A 25,058-nucleotide genomic window follows, 5' to 3' on the forward strand; every position below is an offset into this window, starting at 1 on the left:
TCTTCCCGTAGTTCTTCGAGTGTATATGATTTATCTGCATTCTTAGAATTCTCAATTATTAATTCTAAGAATGTCTTAAAATTACGCTTGAAACTCGTATCTACTGCTGAAAAAAAACTTTTAAGTTGTAATTATTGCTTGACATAAAAATACTACAAAATATTTTCTGTATGATCTTACGGCTATTAGTACCTGCTTCATTGTCAGCTTCTTCTTTAATCAGTGCTTTCATTTTGCAAATGATCTGAAAATATTTCATGTTTACCAAATCATTACTTTAATACTAAATAGATTATTATAACATATCGGGTAGGCTTTATCAGAGACTTCAGCCGCAAGACTTTCAAGTACGTGAAAAGTCTTGTGCGTGCAAAGTGTGTAATTGTAATTAAAACGTGCGAGAGTGTGTAATTAGCATTAGTACTTTACATTTCAGGTCCTAATATAAATATTATAAAAGAAATACATTAACACAAGTAGCATTTGTTTCAATATTTTATTCAAACATAAGCTTATATTACAGTTGATTTAAATTAGATTCTTAATCTTGAGTCAATGGGCAAATCCGCAATCAGAATTGTACCGCGTGGCTCACGAAGAGTCTGGTCCATAAAATCGTACGACACCTTTCTCTGCGAGCAGTCGGGGCGGCTATGATCTACCGGGAATTGGCGCGGACGGTCGTAGTCTACTTCTCTTTGAGGCCGTAATGGTTCAGAAGGAGACAGTAGATCGGAATTGGAAAAGCTGGTCCAATTTCAACAACGCGGGCCTCGGGGCTTAAAGATAAGGCATGACCCAGGGTCCGTGGACGCGCGAAGACGGGGTATCGCGAGCCCTATTTCAGGCTCTCAAGAAAACGGTAGTTAATATGGCGCTTGTGCTCCCGGACTCACTAGCCAGGAGTGTGAGTATCTATCTATATCTTTACATACTTTTCCCTAAAGAGAGCTCCGCCAAGCTTTGAGCAGAGCATGGCTCAGGATCCGATCCGTGTTAAGGGTGGCCCGAGATAAATCAAAACAACTATACAACAATAAGCTAAACGTATATCGACACATATAACTTAAACACAAAAATAGAACAAACGAATCAAGATTGACCGTAACCGTAACCGTAACAGCCTGTGAATGTCCCACTGCTGGGCTAAAGGCCTCCTCTCCTCTTTTTGAGGAGAAGGTTTGGAGCTTATTCCACCACGCTGCTCCAATGCGGGTTGGTAGAATTCACATGTGGCAGAACTTCAGTGAAATTAGACACATGCAGGTTTCCTCACGATGTTTTCCTTCACCGTAAAGCACGAGATGAATTATAATCACAAATTAAGCACATGAAAATTCAGTGGTGCTTGCCCGGGTTTGAACCCACGATCATCGGTTAAGATTCACGCGTTCTTACCACAGGGCCATCTTCGGCTTTTTCAAGATTGAGCAACTGAAGTATTATTTATGAGGTTGACGGTTGAGTTGACGGTTGGCGTGGTTGGTTATTATATGTGGTTAATTCTCACCCAAGACAGACATTCGTGTGCATGAACATGTCTGTTCGTCCTGAGTCTGGATGTAATTATCTATATAAGATTATTGTATTTACAAAAGAAGAGTAGTATATGTAGTATATCAGTTTCCATAGCACAAGCTCTGCTTAATTTAAGATCAGACCGCCGTGTGTGAATAATGGCCCAGGATATTAAGTGTGTAAGCCAGTCTGGCCGGCCGATGAGCTCGGCAGGACCATCACGTGATCAAGTCGAACCTCTAAGCCACAATCAATCAATCAACAGCCAATCATTGTCCACTGCTAAACATAGGCCTCTCCCAAGGTGCGCCAAAGCTCCCTGTCCTCCGCCTTCCGCATCCAATTGGTGCCCGCCACCTTCTTAAAGTCGTCGGTCCACCTGGCTGGAGGGCGTCCTACGCTGCGCTTGCCGATTCGCGGTCTCCACTCTAGGACTCAACTGCTCCAACGGCCATCGGTCCTACGACATACGTGACCAGCCCACTGCCACTTCAGCCTGCTAATTTTGCAAGCTATGTCGGTGACGCCGGTTCTTTTCCGGATAATCTCATTTCTGATCTTATCCTTCAAAGATACTCCGAGCATAGCTCGCTCCATAGCACGCTGAGCGACTTTGAATTTGTGGACTAGTCCCGCAGTTAGTGTCCACGTATCGGCACCGTATGTCATGGCAGGTAAGACGCATTGGTTGAAGACTTTCGTCTTCAAACATTGCGGTATAGACGACTTGAGGACTTAACGAAGGTTGCCAAATGCTGCCGATCCCAAGCGAATTCTTCGATCGGCTTCCTTCTCGAAGTTGTTCCTACCGACTTGTATTATCTGTCCTAGGTAGGTATATTTACTAACAACTTCGAGAGGTTTCCCCTCGACGTATATCGGTCCCGGCACGACATGCCTATTGAACATGACCTTGGTCTTGTCCAAGTTCATACCGAGACCGACACACCGGGAAGACTCGCCTAGGCTACGCAGCATTTCGGTGAGTTGTTCCAGCGACTCTGCTATGATGACGATATCGTCGGCAAATCGAAGGTGTGAGATGTACTCGCCGTTTACATTGACTCCATACCTAGTCCAATCCAGCGTTTTGAAAACGTCTTCCAACGCGTTGGTGAACAGTTTCGGGGATATTACATCCCCCTGTCTCACCCCTCTGCGCAGTTGGATCGCCTTCGTCTTACAGTCCTGGATGTGGACAGTCATTGTAGCGGCGTTGTACAGACATCTCAGTACCTCGATATATCTCCAATCAATATGACATCAGGTTTCGATGGATTCGAAGGCTTTCTCGTAGTCCACAAATGCCATACACAGCGGCTGATTGTACTCTTTGGTCTTCTGCACAATCTGCCGAACAGTATGGATGTGGTCCACGGTGCTGTAGCCTGATCGAAAGCCGGCTTGCTCTGGGGGCTGGAACTCGTCAAGTCGTCTGGCGAGACGGTTCGTGACGACTCTTGAGAACAGCTTATACACGTGACTCAGGAGGTAGATTGGTCTGTAGTTTTCCAAGAGGGTTTTATCACCTTTCTTGAAAAACAGTACCACCTCACTGCCGCTCCACGTTGAGATGTAGTGAATAGATTATATTAACTAAACATACTTATTAATCATTATATACTACGTAACTTAATTTAATAATTTACGTCAAATAAAAGACAACACGGTTTTATAAGAGCTCTTGTTAATTTTAATTAAATAAATTGGAAGATCAATAATTACACTAATACAAATGTGCTAATAGTGTTCCCTACCTGCCAGCTAAATCTCCATAACACGGATTAAATCCCCCATAAACAGAAACATTGAAAGAATATATAATACATTCACATTTGCACTATGGAGTCCATCAAGCACTCAATTCAAGACCTGACTGAACACTTCAACTCACGGATGGCTGAATTTCAAAAGACTCTTCAGAGTTCTATCCCAGCATCAAGTCCAACCACCAACATAGCGGCTCAGTTTAATACATTTAGAGTCTTTGTTTTAACTGCGTTGGAGAGCCTTCAGAAGCAAGTTGAACTCCTATCAAAGCAATACAACCAAATGGAGATGCGAAGTAGAAGGAAGATGCTCCTCTTGCATGGAATTCCTGAAGAAGTAAAGGAGAATGTACCAACTGTGGTGTCGAGGGTTTTATCAGATAAACTCAAGTTGCCCGAGCTTACCATGGATAAGCTCAGCCGATGCCAGCGATTGGGTCAATCCACGCGAGATAAGCCTCGAGCTATTCTTGTCAAATTTCATGACGCGTCGCTTCGTACTAAAATCTGGTACTCGAAAACATCTCTCAAAAATACGGGTGTGACTCTTTCGGAATTCCTTACTAAGGAGAGACATGAACTGTTTATGGCTGCGAGACGGAAGTTCGGAATATCTAAATGCTGGACGAAGGATGGTGCCGTTATTGTTACTGGGTCAGACGGTAAGCGCCATCGTATTGTCACAACAGCTGAACTTAATTCAATCAAATGCACACAGAATGATTTTCCTTTGGCTACTATTCCTGCTGCTATTCCCAGTACCAGTTCTGTCGACTCAATTGCTAAATCTACCAGTTCCACACAGGCTATTCGAAGCAAGAGAACTGTCAAAAAGTAAGCTTTGTTTTGTTAGACGTACTGTAGCATTAAATTAATATCGTATACTTTTGAACATTAGTGTTTAGCTTCGATTAGTATTTTGTATTTATGTTAGATACTATATTGTTCTATTTTTACTTTCATTATTTATAATTAATGGACATGTCGGTACAATGTCAACAATTAGACGTTTGACAAGTTTACATGCTAATTGTAGTTGATTGGCTTTGGACTCTTGCATTTTGGCCGTAGTTTTTTTTTTTTTTTTCTTTAGTACAAATTACTGTAGTAATTAAATATCTTACACTTATTTTTGTATTACTTTAATTAGTACTTTTTTTTTTTTTTAATATCCTTTTTATTATTTAAATGTTTCTTGTTTTTTTTTTTTTTTTTGGGATAGTTTAATAGCTTGTTATAATAGTTCTATAGTTTGTGGATACTTGTTGTGTAATTATTCATAATGCTGATGTATGCTTTTTTAGTTATTATTATTTTTTTTTTTTATTGTTTTCTTTACCGTGTCACTTAAATCTTTAAAATTGTATCCACTCCTATTGTTTATTATGATATATGATATGATTGGTATTTTCAATATTAATTTTAAAATGCTATCTCACATACTGCTGGCGGGTTAGAGATATGCCTTGGTTAGACCTTATATATATATATATATATATATATATATATATATATATATATTTTTTTTTTTTTATTCATATATATTTTTATTATTTTATCTCTTTGTATATATATATATATATTTTAATTATTATTATTTTTAGAATTTATACATACATATAATAGTTGGTTGTTAATATAACCAGCATGATTTCAAACACTCTCAGTTTAAGCGACTCGAATGACAATAGTGAGTATCTTAGTGACGCAGTGCTCTCTAGTGATGATAGTTTTCATAGTGCTTCTATTCCTCTAAACTCTCTTTTAGATTCAACTTTCTCCGGTTTCACTAGAAATTTTAATGTAGTGCATATAAATGCACAGAGTGTACCTTCTCATTACCCCGATTTCCTGTCTTCCTTCGATAGTAAAAATATTCATGCCGTCCTAGTATCCGAATCTTTTCTGAAACCCTGCTTACCTTCAACTTCTTACTGTTTGCCTGGCTTTCATCTGATCCGGAATGATCGTACCGGTAAAGGTGGTGGTGGAGTGGCAATATATCTCCGTAGTCATATCCCCTTTACTATTTTAAATAAATCTCCTACACAATACTGTGAGTCATCTGAACATATTTTTATTGAAGTCTTATTCGGCCATCTCAAACTACTACTGGGTGTTTTTTATAGTCCATCCCTTACTATTAATTATTTTGATAATTTTGAAAATTTGTTGGAACAATTTAGTGCGTCTGTTGATCACACAATCATTATGGGAGATTTTAATACTTGTTTAATTAAAGATGATCAACGCGCCAAACGTTTTAAAAATATAATTAATAGCTGTAACCTTAATGTACTTCATACGAACGCAACTCATTTTTTTCCGAATTGTTTGCCATCGCTGTTGGACTTAATGGTTGTTTCCTCGCCTAGTCATGTTGATGCGCATGGTCAGCTTCCCGCTGAAGCCTTTTCTTACCATGACTTAATTTATTTATCCTATAGGATACGACCTCCGCGGGCTAAGCCCACCATAGTCATGCGGCGAAATTACCAGAATTTGAATACTCCCAATTTTATGGCTGATCTAAACAATATCGACTGGACCGCAATATATAATGCCAACTCAATAGACGATAAAATGAGTATATTTAATTCCCTATTAAATGATCTATTGGATGTACATGCCCCTTTAAGACCTATCAAGCTTAAGCACCTACCGGCTCCTTGGCTAACTCAGGACATTAAAGCACTCATGGCAAAGCGTAATGCTGCGAAAGCTAGATACAAAAGAAATGCGACGAACGATAACCTTTTAAAATATAAGCAGCTGCGAAATCGTTGCAGTATGCTTTGTCGTGATGCTCAGCGTAAGTTTATTACTAATGCTATCGAAAAAAGCGGAACATCTAGGATATGGCAGTTTTTGAGATCATTGGGGATAGGGCGTCAGCGAGAAACGTTTCCTGCCAATTTCAATCTCGATGATCTTAATAAACACTTTATTTCCTCTTCCTCTCTAAACAATCAGTACAAATCCATCACACTCAACTATCTCCATTCCTTGCCAATCCCTGGCTATCCTCCTTTCCAATTCAGTCCTGTTACCATGGGAGAATTAAAAAAACACATCCTATGCATCAAATCTGATGCAATCGGTTGTGACGGAATTAGTCGAAAACTTATACTTCTTACCCTTAACAGTATATTGCCTACTTTATGCCATATATTTAACTATTCTTTATTACATGGTGCCTTTCCTTCTGTATGGCGTAAAGCTCTCGTGATTCCTATTCCTAAAGTTTCCAATCCTTTGCTTCCTTCTCATTTTAGACCTATTTCTGTTCTTCCATTTCTTTCAAAGGTGTTAGAGCGTGTTGTTCACTCTCAACTAAACCAATTCCTCACTATTAATAAAATCCTGTGCCCTTTTCAATCTGGGTTTAGATTAGGCCATAGTACAGTTACAGCTCTTGTTAAGGTATGTGATGACATTCGCCAGGGTATTGATAACAAATCCGTGACTGTACTAGCTCTCCTTGACTTTTCAAATGCCTTTAATAACATCGACTATGACATATGCTTGGCAATCCTAAGATCGCTAAGCATAGATTCTACTGTCATTGAATGGTTCCACTCTTATCTGTTTAACCGACAGCAATGCATAATGGCTAATAATAAATATTCATCCTATCTAGATATTCCTTCCGGTGTCCCGCAAGGTGGTGTGCTCTCTCCTCTTCTCTTTTCTATATTCATTAATACTCTCTCTTCACTTATTTCCTCCTCTTATCATCTATATGCTGATGATCTACAAATTTACGTTACCGCTCCTTTAGACAGTATCGATGAGGCAGCTGCAACCTTGAATCATGATTTGGCAAAGATATCCGAATGGTGTAAATCTTACGGTCTCAAAGTGAACCCGAGCAAGTCGCAAGTGGCTATATTTGGCAGTCATAAGCTTCTGACGAGGGTCCAAGTTAAACATCTACCTCCAATCTTATTTGAGGGCCAAATATTACACATGCAAGAGACTGTTAGAAATCTTGGACTACTTCTTGATGCTTCCTTTTCCTGGGTACCTCAAATCACTGAAATGAGTCGTAAGATTTTCGCTATCATTGGTTTCTTAAGGCGATGGAAAAACCTATTGCCTATCAAGGCAAAGATCAGTTTAGCTAATACGTTCCTGTTACCAATACTGGACTATGCTGATGTCTGCTACATGGATTTAACTGAAGACCTCCTAAATAAATTAGAACGGCTGCAAAATATAGCCATAAGATTTATTTTTGGCCTGCGAAAGTTTGATCATGTCTCTGAGTATCGGTCTCAGTTAAAGTGGCTGCCAATCAGACTACGAAGAAATCTACACGCCTTATCTCTTCTCTACTCTATTATTTATATCGATCACACACCATCTTACCTTAAAGAACGCTTTAAATTTCTTGGTTGCGACAGCGCACACAACCTGCGTTCTTCGGATGATAATAAGCTAGTTACTCCCTGCAGCCGGACACAAACCTACAGTAACTCTTTTACTGCAAAAACCATCAAACTTTGGAATGCACTGCCTACAGATATTCGGCAGTCGAATTCATTGAGTATTTTTAAATACCGCTTGAAAAGCTATTATTTGTCCATTTCCAAGTAAGGTATGTATGTATGTATGAAATAGTATGTGGTTTATAATTTATCTATATATAATTTTATACTCTATAATTATATATAATATGTATATGCTAAGTAATAATTATATATGTGTATGTATATATATATATATATATATATATATATATATATATATATATATATACATACACATATATATATATTTGTATGAATGTATATGTGTATGTGTGTGTATGTATGTATGTATATGTGGTTAGTGGGATGTAGATATGTGTAGTCTATTAAATATTTAGTATCTCCTTTTTATATGTAAATGCACTTACCTGTTCTCTTACAAAATTCTTTCACCAAAGGTTGTCTGTTAGAGATCGCTATAAGCGATAAGACCGCCTTTGCGCACCATTTTTTATTTTCTTTTTCTTTGATTGTTTCCTACTTCTCTCATTTTATGTATATGTTGTGCAAAAAGTGTTAAATAAATAAATAAATAAATAACTTAATTTTGTACCTATTTAATGTACGACCTATTGGAAATAAAGGCAGTATCTATTCAGCAGTCTCGGCTTTCATTCCTCTCTCAGGGCACAACATTACATGGCGACCCTGCCAAAAGTAGATTCACGCGCGCGAGTATTCTGACACCGTCCGCCGCCGCGTCGCCGACCGATTTTACATATATGGACAGTGATTTATAAACAACGTCTTCTCGTCACAATGCAATCGTCGGATAATAAAAAAAAATTCTATTAAAACTGACGACAGCGGTGCTAGTGTGGTAAAAGTGTGCTTCGAAAATGGGGAAACAGCAGTCTAAAGAAGAGAAGATCGTGATAGCACAAAATGCAGCTGGGGGCACAAATGATGCACCAATCGAGGAGTTCCGATTTCACATGAAAACGTCGAGCGCCCTGTTATGCGTGGTGGTACTTTGCCTAGTTTTGGTAGTCCTGTATGGAGTATTCCGGATGTATCGGAAATGTCATACGAGATGGATACGGCAGGAATTTGAGTTGAACGCGAGTGGCAGCAGGGTGCGACAACTCTCCTTTCGACGGCGCCAGGGTTACCCCGATTTGAAGATCGATGATAGCAAAGTGTAAAAGTGTTCAAAAGCGTATAAAGTGGTATGAGGTGAAGTGCGGTTACATAAATATGTATTTCTTTTCGCGTACATCGGAATTTCGGCAAGTTTATGGACATTATTTAGTGGACTGTAGCCTTATTTACCAACGTATAATCAATATTGTTATAATATAATATATATATAAAAAAAAAACTTATTAGTTAAAAATATTATCTAAACTTAGTATAATTAAATATGTATAACTAAATGTATGTAACTAAATATATAATGTATACTCGTGTATTATTATAAATGTTACAATTCTTAATAATATGTGGAGGATCCAGGGTTTAAAACAGGTAAGTTAATATTCTTTATGCATATTAAGTATTTTTAAACTCTATGGCAACATTTTTAAAGAAATTATATGAAGATTTATTAGTAGTGAGACAGTATTTAATTAAAATAGGACCCGCTAGACGACAAGGTAAAATATTGCAGACTAAGTTAGACGAAGCTAAATGTATTATTGCACAATATAATAATTATATATATTTTTTTTTTTTTTATATTCGCCGGGAGGACAAATGACTCTACTCCACCTGATGGTAAGTGGTAGTAGAGTCCAAACGCGACGACGGCCAGTACAGACGGGAAAAACGTTCTGCACTAGCCGCCTTCGCCTTGCCGGCCCGCAAAGTATTGAACTGAAAAGCATTGAAAAGGACGAGCGTCTTATTTTTGAAAATTGTCGTACGTATATTAAGAAATTGTTTGATGAAATTACTGAGTTGTGTCGAATTTCAGACGGTTCTAGTATTTTTTCAACAATGGATAAATTCGACCTGAAGGTAGCTTTGAGCTTATTGCCAGTGATGAATGATGAACTTTCTAATTTACGACAACTTATCGATGGTATTGAGTATTATAGTTCGGTTCTCAATACTGAGTCACAGACGTATTTAATATCTTTTACTTTGAAAAGCAGATTGTCGCAGTCTGCCAAGCTAAAATTAGCAACGAAATACGACACTGTAACTGATCTTGTAAATGATATGAAAAGGTTACTTTTACCGAAAAAATCTACAAATGCCTTGCAAAAACAGTTTTTTAATTGCAGGCAAAATGATGCATCTATAGATGTTTTCGGAAAAACCTTATCCGAATTATTCGTTGATCTTACAATTTCTCAATCTGAGGGAAATGTTGAAAAATTTAATATTTTAAAATCTATTAACGAGAAACAGGCAATTCGTCAATTTAGCGACGGATTGAGAAATCGTAGGATTGGCACTATTATTACGGCTCAAAAATTTGAAAATTTGAAAGACGCGATTCAGGCCGCAATCGATGAGGACATTTCAGGTTCAAGTTCAACTGCTGAAGTGTTTACACTAACAAGGCATAATAATAATAGTTTCTTTAAAAACACTTCCAGGCCGCCTTCTCATCAGAGCATTCCAAGAGGTACGTACAATACTGACCGTTGCCGAGGCAACCCTAGCTACAACGGGCGACAGTCGCATACCAGGACTGGACAATGGGTCCAGCAGCCACAATAGTAGGTAGAGCGCCATATCGAGGTAGAACTTTTAATAATTATTCTCGGGGTCATAGACCATTCAAAGGACAGATTCGGACAATAATAACTGATGAGTTACAGCCTCAATCGAGTACATCCACTCAGAATTCGGAACCTGAAAATGATTTTTTTCGTGCCTACAACATATAGTATTCTAGCCAGCGATAGTAGTTACTTCATAAAATTATTTTATAAAGACAGATACGCTTTTAACTGGCTCATAGATACGGGAGCCTCAATTTCAGCTATAAAACATAAACATGTTTTAGATTTCAACGTTCCAATTAACAAAGAAAACATAACAATAAACGGGATAGGTGGAAAGGTACAGGCTATCGGATACGTATGTTTACAGTTGACAGTACACGGGCAGTATATTAGTCATAAGTTTTATGTATTTGACACGTTACCTTGTAAGTCGCATGGTATTTTAGGACAAGACTTTTTAGGAAAGTATGGAGCGGTGATTGATATGAAACATAATAGTCTGTCTTTATGGATCAGTGAATCTAAACAAATATCTTTGCAATTAATAGACTCGTGTAGTCATTTATTGTCGTTAGCTGCCAGATCAGAATCAATTCACTATATTAATACCAGTTTAACAGAGGAATGTGTGGTATGTACAAAAGAAGTATGTGAGGGAGTATTTATAGCGAGTACGTTAGTATATCCAATTAATGGCAAAATACCCGTTCGAATTTTGAATACGACTTCAAAAGATATAACTTTGTCTGAAATTAAACTTAATATAGAAAATTTAAAGGAATATAATATTTGTAACTTTAATAAGATCGAGAAAAATGCATCGCGAGTTAAAACACTCTTGTCAAAATTTAAGTTAAATAATTTAAATAAAGAGGAAAGGATTAACATAGAAAGTTTATGTGCGAAATATCCCGATATCTTTTATTTGGAAGGGGACAAGTTATCAACCACTGATATTTATCAACACTCAATTAAAGTAAAACCGAATATACAACCAATTTTTTCAAAACCTTATCGATTGCCTCATGCTTTAAAAAATGAAATTAAAAACCAAATTGATCAAATGTTGAAATAAAATATTATTGAACCATGTCAAAGTGAATGGTCCAGTCCAATCTTGTTGGTGCCAAAGAAAAATGACCAAAATGGAAACAAAAAAAAACGTTTGGTCATAGATTACAGAAAACTTAATAAAAGTATACATGATGACAAATTTCCTCTTCCAAATATAACAGAAATTTTAGATTCGTTATCTGGTTGCATGTATTTTTCTCATTTAGATTTACATCAAGGTTACTATAATGTTAGCTTAGACCCAGACAGTCGCAAGTATACTGCTTTTTGTTCCGGAGAGTTTCAGATGACTAGAATGCCTATGGGCTTAAAATCCTAGTTCATTTTCGCGTATGATGACTATGGCAATGACAGGGTTAACAAACGAAAAATGTCTGGTGTACCAAGACGATTTAGTTTGTTTTAGTAGAGACTTACCTAATCATATTAAGAATTTACAATCTATTTTTGAAAGATTACGTAAAGTTAATCTAAAGTTAAATCCTCAGAAGTGTATTTTCTTACAGAAGGAACTATTATACTTGGGTCATGTTGTGTCAGCAGAGGGTGTCATACCAGATTCTGATAAAATAGAAGTCGTTAAAGATTACCCAGTTCCTACTAAAGTCGACGAAGTAAAAAGATTCGTTGCGTTTGTAAATTATTACAGGAAATTTATTCCTAATTTTGCAACAAAAGCACATCCATTAAATAATTTGTGTCGAAAAAATGTTATTTTTAAATGGGATGAGGAATGCCAAAAATCATTTGAACTGTTGAAACAAAATTTAATATCCCATCCTGTATTACAATACCCTGATTTTTCGGAGTCTAATCAATTTATTTTACAAACAGATGCATCAGGATATGGGGTAGGTGCAGTTTTATGCAACAGCGACGGTAGGCCTGTAGCCTATGCCAGTCGTAGTCTTAACAAAGCAGAAAAAAGGTACCCAACGATTGAGAAGGAACTGCTTGCGATTGTATGGGCCGTGAAGCATTTTCGACCATATGTGTATGGTAGGACATTCAAAATTCAGACTGATCATAAGCCGCTTATCTATTTATTTGGAATGCGGGATCCATCTAGCCGTTTAATTAAATTTAGGTTAGCATTAGAAGAATACGATTTTGTACTTGAATACTTAAAAGGGAAGAATAATTCTGCCGCTGACGCACTTTCACGTTTGCATTTAACTTCTGAGGACTTGAAAGAGATGAATCAAACGGTGATGAATGTAATGACGCGTGGCCAGATGGCTAAGCAACAACGGGATGCTATTATTTCTAAAAACGATGGGACTGATCAACCAAAACTTGCAGAAGTACATAGCAAACCGAAATATTTCACGGAATTACGTTTTATAAGCGCTTATGAATTAAATCGATATCGTAAATTGAGAGAGATAACGCATGAGAAGGGATGTTTGAGTTATGTACCCTCAATGGATACTATTTTTATTAATTTAGCTTCTCGATCGCAACTATCGCCAGGCGAATTTGTGAGAGAGCTGAAAATATTTTGTGGGAAAATAAATATTAAAGAAGTGTACTTTATTAAGACTGAGAAAAATAATAAATTTGTGGAAAAGTTAATAAATGAAGTAAATAACATATGTAGTTGGTCCGGACCACGTATATGTATTTTAAGGGGAACAAAGAGAATAACTGATAAAGACGATAAGTGTGTAATTTTAAACGATTTTCATATATTACCCACAAGTGGCCATGCCGGCATAAGACGAATGGTAAATAACATAAAGAAATATTATTTTTGGCCAAAATTAGAAGCTGATGTTACAGAATTTATAAAAAGGTGTGACAAATGTCAAAAACAAAAACATTCCTCACATTATACTAAGGAACCTATGACAATTAGTTCGACGGCAACTTCAGCGTTTGAAAAGGTATATTTAGATATAGTAGGGCCGTTAGAGAGAGAGTACAATAATTATGTGTACATTTTAACTATACAATGTGAGTTGAGCAAGTATGTTGAGGCCTACCCATTAATATCAAAAAGGTCAGATGAGGTAGCCAGGAACTTCGTAAACAATTTTATACTCAGGTATGGTATTCCGAAGGAGATAGCTACAGACAGGGGAACGGAGTTTTTATCGGACACAATGAAAGAGGTTTGTACACTTTTGCATATTAACAAGCTGCAGTCTACTGCTTATCATCATCAAAGTATCGGTGCCTTGGAGAATTCTCACAAACACCTAGGTAACTATTTGCGAATACAGACAGACAATCACTCAGAAGCTTGGAGCATGTGGCTTCCATTTTGGTGTTTTTCCTATAACACTGTAGTACATACGGAGACTAAGTTCACTCCCTATAAGTTGGTGTTCGGTAAGAAATGTATTTTACCATCTAATTTGCGATCAGCACAAGTTGATCCTTTGTACAATTTTGATAATTATCCTTTGGAACTCAAATTCAGATTACAAACGTCACAAAAAGAGGCTAGAGAAAATTTAATAGCAAGTAAATTAAAAAGAAAAGATAAGTATGATCGTAATATAAACCCTGTGACTTATAAACAGAATGATTTGATTTTAATAAAAAATGAAACCGGCAGTAAGTTCCAAAACATATATCAGGTCCATACAAAGTAATAAGGGAATGTTCACCCAATGTAGAAATAATTAAGGATAATAAAAACTATGTTATTCACAAAAACAGAACAAAAATGTATTTTGAACCAATTACCTAACAATTTTGTTAAAAGTTTATGTACTAAATACTTACTTCAAAAGTTTGTAAAGATAGTAATTATAATATGACATTATACTATATGAACATTCGTAATATAAACTAAAATAAAATAAATTGTATTGTTTATTTTATTTTTTTATTGCGGTGGAGATGAGATGTAGTGAATAGATTATATTAACTAAACATACTTATTAATCATTATATACTACGTAACCTAATTTTGTACCTATTTAATGTACGACCTATTGGAAATAAAGGCAGTATCTATTCAGCAGTCTCGGCTTTCATTCCTCTCTCAGGGCACAACATTACAACGTTTCCGGGGTCTTGCCATGTTGGATGACGGAATTGAAGAGGCTTGCTAGCTCTTTCAGGACCGGAGTCCCGCCTGTGCTCAACAACTCTGTTGTGATTCCGTCATCTCCCGGAGCTTTGTTGTTTTTAAGCTGTTCTAGAGCCGCCCTAATCTCTCCTTGGTCAACGACCGGGAGCTCCTCGGAGTAATGGCGCATAAGAGGGGCGCGCTGGTCATCAATACTGATTCCCACGGGTTTATCCGATCTTGAAGAGAACATAAAACTGCCCATAAAACCTCTCTACTTCTCCGATAATCTCAGGCCTAGAGGTAACGACCCCACCATTTTCAGTTTTAAGTTTTGTCAGACGCGGCCTCCCAAACTTGCGAGCGAACACTTTCGATCCCCGATTTTGCTCAATCGCAGCCTTGATGGCACGGGTATTGGAGCGTCGGAGATCGCGTCGCGTCAGCGTTTTTATTGTTCGGTTTAAGGCCTTATCTGACAAAAACGATGGTAGTTCTCGTCGTTTTCTCATGAGCTCGAGTATCTCAGCAGAGAGTTTTGGTGCGTTGTCTCTTCTCTGTGGCGGAAAACACTTGCGGGATGTGTTTTGCAGTATTTTGACCAGCGTGTCGGTTCTCTCATCAATGCTGCTTATGGTTTCCAACGCGGTGAATTGATTTTGAAGTTCCATTTGGAACTTTTCGGAGCCTTGAGCAGCTTGGAGCATGGTAGGTCGGAGAGTAGACCTCATCATTCTCGATCTTTCGGCTTTTAAGTTGATATTTAGAGTGCTTCGAACCAAGCGGTGATCACTTCCGGTATTAAACCTGTTGATCACTGAAACATCTCTAAATATGTGCCTTTTATTCGAAATGATGAAGTCTATCTCGTTCCTTGTCACGTTATCGGGGCTTCGCCAGGTCCACCTCCTCTGAGGCTTCTTTCGAAAGAAAGAATTCATCAAAAAAAGCCCCTGCGATTCGAGAAAGTTTACCAGCATTTGCCCCCTGTGATTTCTGCAGCCCAAGCCGTAAGGTCCGACTTTCGATTCACCGCTATCTTGTACTCCCACTTTAGCATTAAAGTCTCCCATAACAACATTGTAGTGGGCCCTCGAGGTGTCGTTGAGGGCCTTTGCGATGTCCTCGTACATCGCTTCGACCACATCATCAGAGTATGTCGAAGTTGGCGCATATACCTGTACAACCTTCAGGGAGTACCTGTCGGAAAGTTTTAGGACAAGGTACGCTACCCGGTTCGACACACTACTGATTTCCACAATGCTGCTAATGAGATCCTTTTTGACTAGAAATCCGACACCACCCTGGGAGAGGTTATCACCTTAGTAAGTTACCGGACTCTAGAGTTATTGTGTCCTTCCCCTGTCTTCGGACTTCAGATAACCCCAGTATATGCCAGTTTATATGACTTAACTCTACTTCTAATTCGGCGAGGTGATGGTCCAGCCTCATCGAGCGTCCATTGTACGTTGCCATGTGCAGTCGTTTTATACGATAGCCTGCCGTGAACCGGTGATTCTTAGCACCCCCTGCCCTGCCGATACCGCGACCACTACCTTGGTCGGGCCTAGCGGGCTTGCCGGTAACTGGGGGCCTTTTTTTTGGGCGCATCTGCCATTAAGGAGGGTATGCCCATACTCGCCGCGCTGGGCAGGCTTGTTGGGTAAGATGTTTATGGGGGGGACGCTGCTGCCCATCCCCCCTTTTCCCCGTCCCTTAGTCGCCTCTTACGACACCCACGGGATGAGATTGGGGGAGTACTATTCTAAGCCGGTACTCCACGGTTAAGCCACACCCCTTCGAAAGATATTTCTAACAATATAATATATTTAGAAGAGCTTCTGTTTTGAAATAAATACATACATATATCAGTTTTTTAAAAGATACTCCAAAGAGGGTGAAATAGGGGTTGAAAGTTTGTATGGCGAGCCCGAAATTTTTGATATAAGAATCATTGAATTTTAATAAAAAAAATACTTATTTCAGGATTTTTCATTTTCATCAGGAAAACCTACCTCCCAAGAGGGTGAAATTGGGTTTCAAAGTTTGAATAGGAAGTCCGTCATTTTTGAAGTAAGAAAAATGAAATTTAATTATAAAGCTTTTGAGCAAAAATAAATACACACTTATTTCGTCATTTATTTCGAAATTCAACCCCAAACGGGACAGATAGAGTGGAAACATTAGTATAAATAAATGGTTTGATCTGCTTGAAATTTACTGTTTGGGTTTCTTGAATAAATTGATAAACATTCAAAGTTTTGGAAATTCCACCCAAAGGAGTGGGATTTTTTTATTTTTCCTGTGAAGGGTTAGAATGTTTAAAAATATTCGCTAAAAACTTCATATACATACTTCTGGGTGCAACTAATGAAATACAAAATATACAATGTCTCAAAATAAATATCTCCTAGGGAGGTGCAAGAAATATGTTTCTTTATACAAAACCTCGCTTTCAAAGTGAAGAAATGCTGGTAAAACCGCTTCCGGCTTATTTGCCTCTACCGGGACCGCTTGATAGCTTAATCATGGGTCAGCATCACACAAACATTTATGTACTGTATTACACATTATAACCAATTTCATCAAGAATACCATCCATCAGAATATTTTTTCGAATTTTCAAGAATATAGTTCCTTATTAATGAGTGCTTCGCCATGGCGAAACACCATGACATGATGTCTCATGGCCAGTCATTGAACATGACCAGCATTGATTTAAATAAGGGCTGTACTCACATGGACAGTTTTAAGTTGCATGATCCAGAGCTGTGCGAGTAACGTAGACGTTACAAACCTCTTTGTTGTTGCTAGGATTATTAATTTTAAATATTTTTTTCAGTGTTTAATAGTTTTGGTAATTCTGAGTATTTTAGAATCTATACAAATTTATAAAATTTCTCTCTTGTTTTATCATATTTCACAACTTGATTTGTGAAATTGACCCCAGTGAATCGTCTTTTATTGCGTTTAGTAGGACCCCCTACTAAACGTAATGAAAGACGATTCACTTTAAAAAAAACGAAATGTTTGGCTGAAGTCATAGTTTTGTATGCTTACAAAACTAAAATCATTCAAACCTATGAAAAAAATAACTAGTATGTTTTCGACCACAAAATGTATATTTACAGAATAATAAAAAACTTACGTCGTCAATAAATTCGTGAATTATTTTCTTCATATGCTCTTGTCTGGCATATGCCGGCATCAATTTGTAAATTGCGTCAATTTGTAACCAAGGTTGCAACATACGAGCAGCAGTATTTTCAAAGATTTTTAGGAAAGCTTTGACGAAAGGATGATCCGGCTGCCGCTGCAACTCCAGGTTCAAACCAAACACGGTCTCTAACAAAAAAAAAATTAAATAAATTGAAACATAAATCTGGAAATTCGAAAAAGCTTGATGTCATAATTATATAATCATAAATCAAATTTGGATGAACAATGGATTTATATAGTCAGAGATTATTTGTGAAATAATTAATCTCTTTAGTTTTCAATACATTCGCCTTTCTACGGTTAGATATTCTGGTTAGTTGAGTTCTAAGTTCTTCTCATAGCATCGCATATACAACGATCGCAAGAATATTAAAAATGTATCATAAATTATTATACCACAAACAGAATCCAATGAATAGCTGCTAATGTAATCCCAGCATGAGAAGTTCCCTTTTCCAATTTTTGAATTAAGTTTTTCCACTAAAGTCTTCTGTTGTGCCTCAAAAACAGGAACAAATTTAGCGACCAATATTGTCGTGAATGTTGGCGCTACAATTTTGCGCCTTCTTTGCCAAATATCAACTGCAATAAAATAATAATAGATTCCAAATTAATAATATTTCATTATCGATTCATAAAGTTTTTTACTGCGTCTAACTCATGGTTACGTAGTAACGAAAAACAACTAGCTTACATGTTTAATTTTAAAAATATGTATATATTTGTAATCATATTGATATACTTGACGTGAAAATGTGATTTTCAAAAAACTCTTTAAAAAAGTTGCTTGAAATTTTTAGTTTCTAGTCCAGTCAATTAATTCTCAGAAAGAGGTGTAAAATTCATGAGTTAAGTAAATGTTTGAATTAAGTATTAGTAGTAGTTATTGGATTATAAGTAAAACAAAACAATAAGAGTAAAAATTTTAAGCTTTCTGAGCTCTCCGACATGAGTTTGCATACGTATATATGTATACGCATATATGCAACGAATAAAGTCAAAAATGTATTCCCGTTTCACGCACTAAACGTTGATTTAACTTATTAAGCTTACAGAATAAAGTACGATACACTTTATTCAGAATATACCTGGCGCGAATACTGATCCTTGGCCGATGAGATACTCCGCATATTTATAAATAAAATTTTTATGTAGTGTTGACTTTAATACTACTGTTGCTTGGTTTACATCAGATAATACTGAAAAATAGCATGAAATATGTTAATTACGAATCTAATAATTATTACATCATAATCTAGAACGCATTTCAGCCACAATTGTCCAGGAAAAAAAGCCAACAGGCCGCTTTTTTATATTTTTTTTTTTTTTATATTCGCCGGGAGGACAAATGACTCTACTCCACCTGATGGTAAGTGGTAGTAGAGTCCAAACGCGACGACGCCCAGTACAGACGGGTAAAACGTTCTGCACTAGCCTCCTTCGCCTTGCCGGCCCGCAAGGTGCCTCTTCACGCCTCGTTTGAAGGAACCCGGGTTGTAAGAGGAGGGGAACACGTGAGCTGGTAAGGAATTCCATTTTTTGGAAGTGCGACAAAGAAAGGAGTTGCCAAATTTCTTTGTTCGCGATGGAATTGATGTCACAGTTAGGCGGTGACATCGAGAACCAGCTCGCGTGGACTTAAGAAGGAAGGGGGAAGCAGGAATTAGAGAGAATAATTCCTCAGAGCACTCGCCGTGATACAGTCGATAGAAAGCGCTCAGTGCTGCTATCTCACGACGCAATTGTAAAGGTTCAAGGGTGTTTGTGACCTTTGCGTCGCCAATAATGCGTACGGCACGTCGCTGCAACCGGTCCAAGGCCTCAAGTAGGTACTTAGCGGAGCCATCCCAAAGGTGCGAGCAATATTCCACGCAAGACCGTACCTGTGTTTTGTACAGCAGGCACAGTGGTTGTGGCGTGAAAAAGCGCCGCACCTTGTTCAGAACTCCGAGTTTCCGTGAAGCTGTTTTTATAACAGCCTCGATGTAATCTCTTGGACTAAGGTCGCAGCGAACGTCAATCCCCAGCATGGCGATTTTGCTTTGCATCACCAGCGGAGTACCACAGAGGGAGGGAAGAGGGGAAAATGTTGACTTTTTCGCCGTGAGAGCACATACCTGTGTTTTCTTGGCACTAAACTCAACAAGATTATCAGAGCCCCATTTGGCGATGAGCTCTAACGTCCTATCGAGTTCAATGACAAGATTCTCCCGCCTCTCCTCAGTTTCCGCCCGCCCAGCCACTGCGCGTCCGTGGTATCCACCATGCACTGTACTATCATCTGCATAGCAATGTATGTTCCCAAGGGAGAGCATATCATTGATATGCAAAAGAAAGAGTGTGGGAGATAGCACAGATCCCTGGGGGACCCCAGCATTCACTACATAGAATTGTGAAGCGCAACCATCTACTAAAACACGAAGGCTACGCTTGTGTAGGAAGCTGGCAATCCAGGTGCATAGCTGAGCAGGCAGACCATATTCCGGTAGCTTGGAGAGAAGACTTCTGTGCCAGACCCTGTCGAAAGCCTTGGAGATATCGAGGCTGACAGCCAACGATTCTCCATGCTTGTCGATAGCTTCACCCCAGAGGTGTGTTACGTACGCTAGAAGATCACCTGTGGACCGTTTTGGTCGAAACCCGTACTGACGATCATTAATTAGACAGTGATCTTCTAGGTAATGGATCAGTTGGTTGTTTAAAATCCGTTCCATCACCTTACCAAGTACTGAGGTGATAGCTATTGGCCGATAATTTGCCGGGTCAGACCGATCCCCTTTTTTGGGAACCGCTTGCAGATTAGCTCTTCTCCAAGCCTCCGGCACACTTCCCGAAGAGAGAGAAAGTTGGAACAGGCGCGTTAACACAGGAGACAGCTCCGCTGCGCACTTCTTCAGCACTATGGCTGGTATTCCATCGGGACCGCTAGCTTTCCGTACATCAAGTGATTGCAGCTCCGCACGCACATCACGTTGCCTGATTTTAATGTCAGGCATCGTATGGCCACATGCAGGTAGGTGGCAGTGCGCTACAATCATCGATGACGGAATTGTCGGCAAAGAGTTTAGCCAGGAGATCAGCTTGCTCTTGCGGACTGTGAGCTAGCGATCCGTCCGGATTTCTGAGCGGTGGCAGCGAAGGTTGGCAGAAATTGTTTTGCACAGACTTGGTCAGACGCCAGAAGCTACGGGAGCCCCTAGGATGCGAAACAAGGTCATGACCAATCTGTACAATGCGCTGTGCATCCGCTCTCGTGTATGCCTTTCTACAGGACTTGGAATTTTTATTATAGTTTGCTTTCAGTGAGTCAATGTTAGATGCCCCGCTAATGCAGCCGTTGATCCAATTGCGATATGCCGCCTGCTTAGATGATACAGCATCGGCACATTCACGAATGAACCAACGGTTACTCGTACTCCTACTGACGAGATCTGAGCTAGGAATGTAGTATTCCATTCCCAGCATGATCTCGCCAGCAACAGCAGCGGCACTAGCTGTCGGGTCATTCCCACTGAAGCAACGTTCCTTCCAAGGGACAGACGCATAGTAATCGCGCATACCGTCCCAATCCGCCGACTTATAGTGCCAAACGCGACGTTTGCATTCCGCTAGTGGCGGCAGCTTGGCCTGTGGCACTCTGGTAGAAATAAGGCTGTGATCCGAAGAGCCAAGAGGAGCCTGAACCACAACCTGATATTCCACCGGGTGAGAAGTCAGCAGAAGGTCCAGTAGAGAAGGTGCTTGCCCATCAATGTCTGGGATCCTGGTGGGCTGATCAACCAGTTGGGTCAAGTCATGTGTGAGAGCAAAAGCATGAGCAGTCCTTCCAGCATGGTCAGTTTTGAGGGATTTCAACCAGGATTCGTGGTGAGCATTAAAATTCCCCAAAAACACCAATTCCGCGTTAGGAAATTGCTCTTGCGCAGCATCTGCCACCCGACTAAGATGGTCAAATAATCGGCTTGTCTCCAAGTCACCATTGTGGGATCTGTAGAGGCACACGTAGACTCGGCTCTGACGAACCAGGTCCACACGTACCACCAACATGGAGAAGGAGGACCCCTCCTTCTCCATGTTGGTGGTACGTGTGGACCTATATTATTCTGCGGTCATTGTAAATCATACTTATATTACTATATAATATATATATATATAAGACAAAATAAGTGATAGCCTATCACTACGAACTATTTAAATAAATAAATAAATAAATAAATAAATAAATAAATATGAATATATGAATATATTTAGATAACGATAAACTTATGACCTTATTAATTTTTCATCGACGTCGGTATAATTGTTAAAGGAGCAGACAATATTTTTAAGTTTCGTTTACTTTTTTTAATATTTATGTAAAATTAGATAAGACTCGCTTCTTTAAGCTTGCCGTTCAAATGAGGGTTTAGAGGAACCACGGAATATTTCATTCATAAAAAAACATCAAAATCGGCAAAAAACAATCAGTCAAAAACTTTGTTATTAATTTTTTTAAACACAAATCATAAACATAGACAATCTATAGCACTCAGACGTAAGATATTATTATGAATTTTTTTGTTACTTACCAACGAAAAAAAAGGGTCCTAACCACATAGTTACTGCATTATGCTTCCTTTTGAAGCTTTGTAATGTTAATTGTTTAAGTCTCGTCATTCGATCTGAAATATAAGGAAAAAAAGACACTTATTGGTAATAGGTTACTCAACGAAAATTTTACCAGTAGTGTAGTGTTTGTTTTATTTTCATATTCAATAATTTAATAATTTTATATTCCAAAGAAACTGTCATTGAATTTTTAAAACAAACATCACTTAAATTCATTTGTGTTGTAGACCCTTTTGCCTTTTAAAATAATCAACAAAAGTACTATGATGACAGACCTTATTGAAAAAAATACTGTCAAGTCGTGTCCATCAAATTATAATACGCTAATTCTTTCCTTTACACGTATATTCCATTACAGATTGGCTCTTAAAAACCTTTAAAATTGATAAAACGTGGTAATTAGCTATTGTCATATTTTATTCTACTCAACATAGTCGGCAAAATAGAAGCTGATAAAAAATTGAAGCTGGTTCAACTATTTAAAAAGTATGAATCAAGGCGCTTTGTACGCGTGAATTAATTGTCAACGATGCATGTAAGCTTTCAGGTAAATTTCAGTGAAATTGAATTTATATTGAATGGTAATTAAATATAAAGTATTATATTTAATTATTGTTCCTATATTCAATAAAAATGGGGTTGAAGCTCTAAAAGTAACTTTAATGCGTGTATATATAATATAAATATATATATAAATCCGAATAATCCGTAAATACTAATCACTAGAAATTGCTTAAAATATCCTACCTTCATTGTTTCCTATAAAATTAACTGCATTTCCGATAATAGGAAAATACTTCCAATCATTTCCAAGTTGCTGATGTAATTTCACTAATTTATTTGGTTTCCATCGATCCAGTATCAGTAAGATGACGACACCCACAGTTAAAATTTGCATCAACATTATACAACCGAAACGAACGCAGTGTGAATAAAAACTTGTCAGAACATACATGTTATATATATCTGTAAGAACTCGTACGTAGGCGGGGAATTTCCAGTCCAGTTCCACTTGACAAGTCTCAAGCGAGAGGTGAAACAAACAAGCATATACAGTTAGATACTAAGATTCCAAGGCGCACAAACGCCAAAAGCATTAATCCCAATCAGCCTTTAAATATCGCCAGTTTCTGTTATCTTATCAAAATATTGGTGGCAGATACGTACAATATTTTGTTTTGCAATTAATGCTTCCTTAGTAGATGTATATCCTAGCTCACTGAGAGCATGCGATAATTTTAATCAGAAAATATTCCCTAATGGTTTTAATTTAGTATGATAAAAGATATTTTCGCAATAAAGCATGAGCACACGTCTACAAACAGTATATTATTTATTTTTATTTATTTATTTATTTATTAATTCGATGTAAATAAGTTAATTAGATTCGGTCTATATATATTGTTTATTCCGTGGCAATATTAATTCTCCTATATATATATATATATATATATATATATATATATTCATCATGTCATCATCATCATCATCAGTCATGTTATATATATATATATATATATATATATATATATAATATATGTATATATGACATGTTATATTATTATATGTATGTTATTACATTACGGATTACATATATACATATATGTATATATATATATATATATATGTATATATAATTAAAATTAGAATAGGTAAAAAATTATGACGTTGAACATTCAACGTCAATTTTTTAGTAATAAAAATAGCCGAATTCAATTTTCAACTATTCCATAAACTATGAAATAAAAAATAAAATTGAAATTAAGTTATTTTTATAACACTATGTAACGAAAATGTTTGACTTTTGTTTTAAATAGTATTTTAACTTAAATACTTTATAGTATTTTAACTTTATAGTAAGAATTTGAGGTGAATGGAAAAAAGGTTGCAAATGGTGGAAAAAAGTGATGCGGTCAGGTGAAGTAAGGAGACGAGTGTAGAGGAGTGCTGATAGTAATTGTCAAATTCTTGGAATTGTGATCAAGTTAATTAATATTAAGAATGATAATAATTTGCAAGTTAATGGCATTAGTATCACACAACAGTGTGCGCCTCGTTATGTATAAGGCCGCAGACCCGGAGATCCTGGGTTCAAATCCCAGATCGGGCCAATAAAACGTAATTGTTTTATTCTGCCGAAAAATTTTTAATAGCAGCCCGGAGTCTGGAAGTTGGAAGTGTGTACACTCCCTTGCCTAGGAAAGCTCGTAAAGCCTTTGGTCCTGCGCCTGAACTCTTTCCGGTTGTGTCGGATTACCGTTCCATCGGATTATAAGAGTTAGGGAATAGAGAATGCACCTGTGTTTGCGTACACACTGCGCAGTTGGCTAATCTCTCTTGAGATTAATAATTACTTTTATTGTGTGACAAGAGATTAGATTTTGAGGGAAGATTTTGTTAGCGTTAGTTAGTAAGTGAGTTGTAGTATTTAAGAAATAAATAATGAGCCCAGTAAAACGTTTTATTAATCAGACACGAATGTATGTCAAAAATACAATTTCAAATAATTCCTTTTAAAATCAAAATATACTTTTATATAATGACCCCGTTACAAATACCATAATTATATTGTAATATTTTTAAACTTTTGTTGTATATTACTATAGACGGCCACTCGCTAGCGATCATCATAATGCTT

The 25,058-nt window shown here is 37.5% G+C and overlaps 1 protein-coding gene across 1 annotated transcript; it reads left to right on the forward strand.

Annotated features, from left to right (window-relative positions):
- The first annotated feature begins 3,326 nt into the window (after positions 1-3,326).
- LOC126768356 (uncharacterized) lies at positions 3,327-4,125 on the forward strand. The gene has a single exon (XM_050486382.1). The coding sequence runs from the start codon at positions 3,361-3,363 to the stop codon at positions 4,123-4,125; it is 765 nt and encodes a 254-aa protein (XP_050342339.1). The 5' UTR covers positions 3,327-3,360.
- The last annotated feature ends 20,933 nt before the right edge of the window (positions 4,126-25,058 follow it).

This window comes from Nymphalis io, chromosome 5 (assembly GCF_905147045.1).
Source record: "Nymphalis io chromosome 5, ilAglIoxx1.1, whole genome shotgun sequence".
In the NCBI taxonomy this organism is placed as follows: Eukaryota; Metazoa; Arthropoda; class Insecta; order Lepidoptera; family Nymphalidae; genus Nymphalis; species Nymphalis io.

Excerpts from the sequence above, each read along its gene's own strand:
- LOC126768356 (XM_050486382.1), top strand. The coding sequence starts at position 3,361 with ATGGAGTCCATCAAGCACTCAATTCAAGACCTGACTGAACACTTCAAC.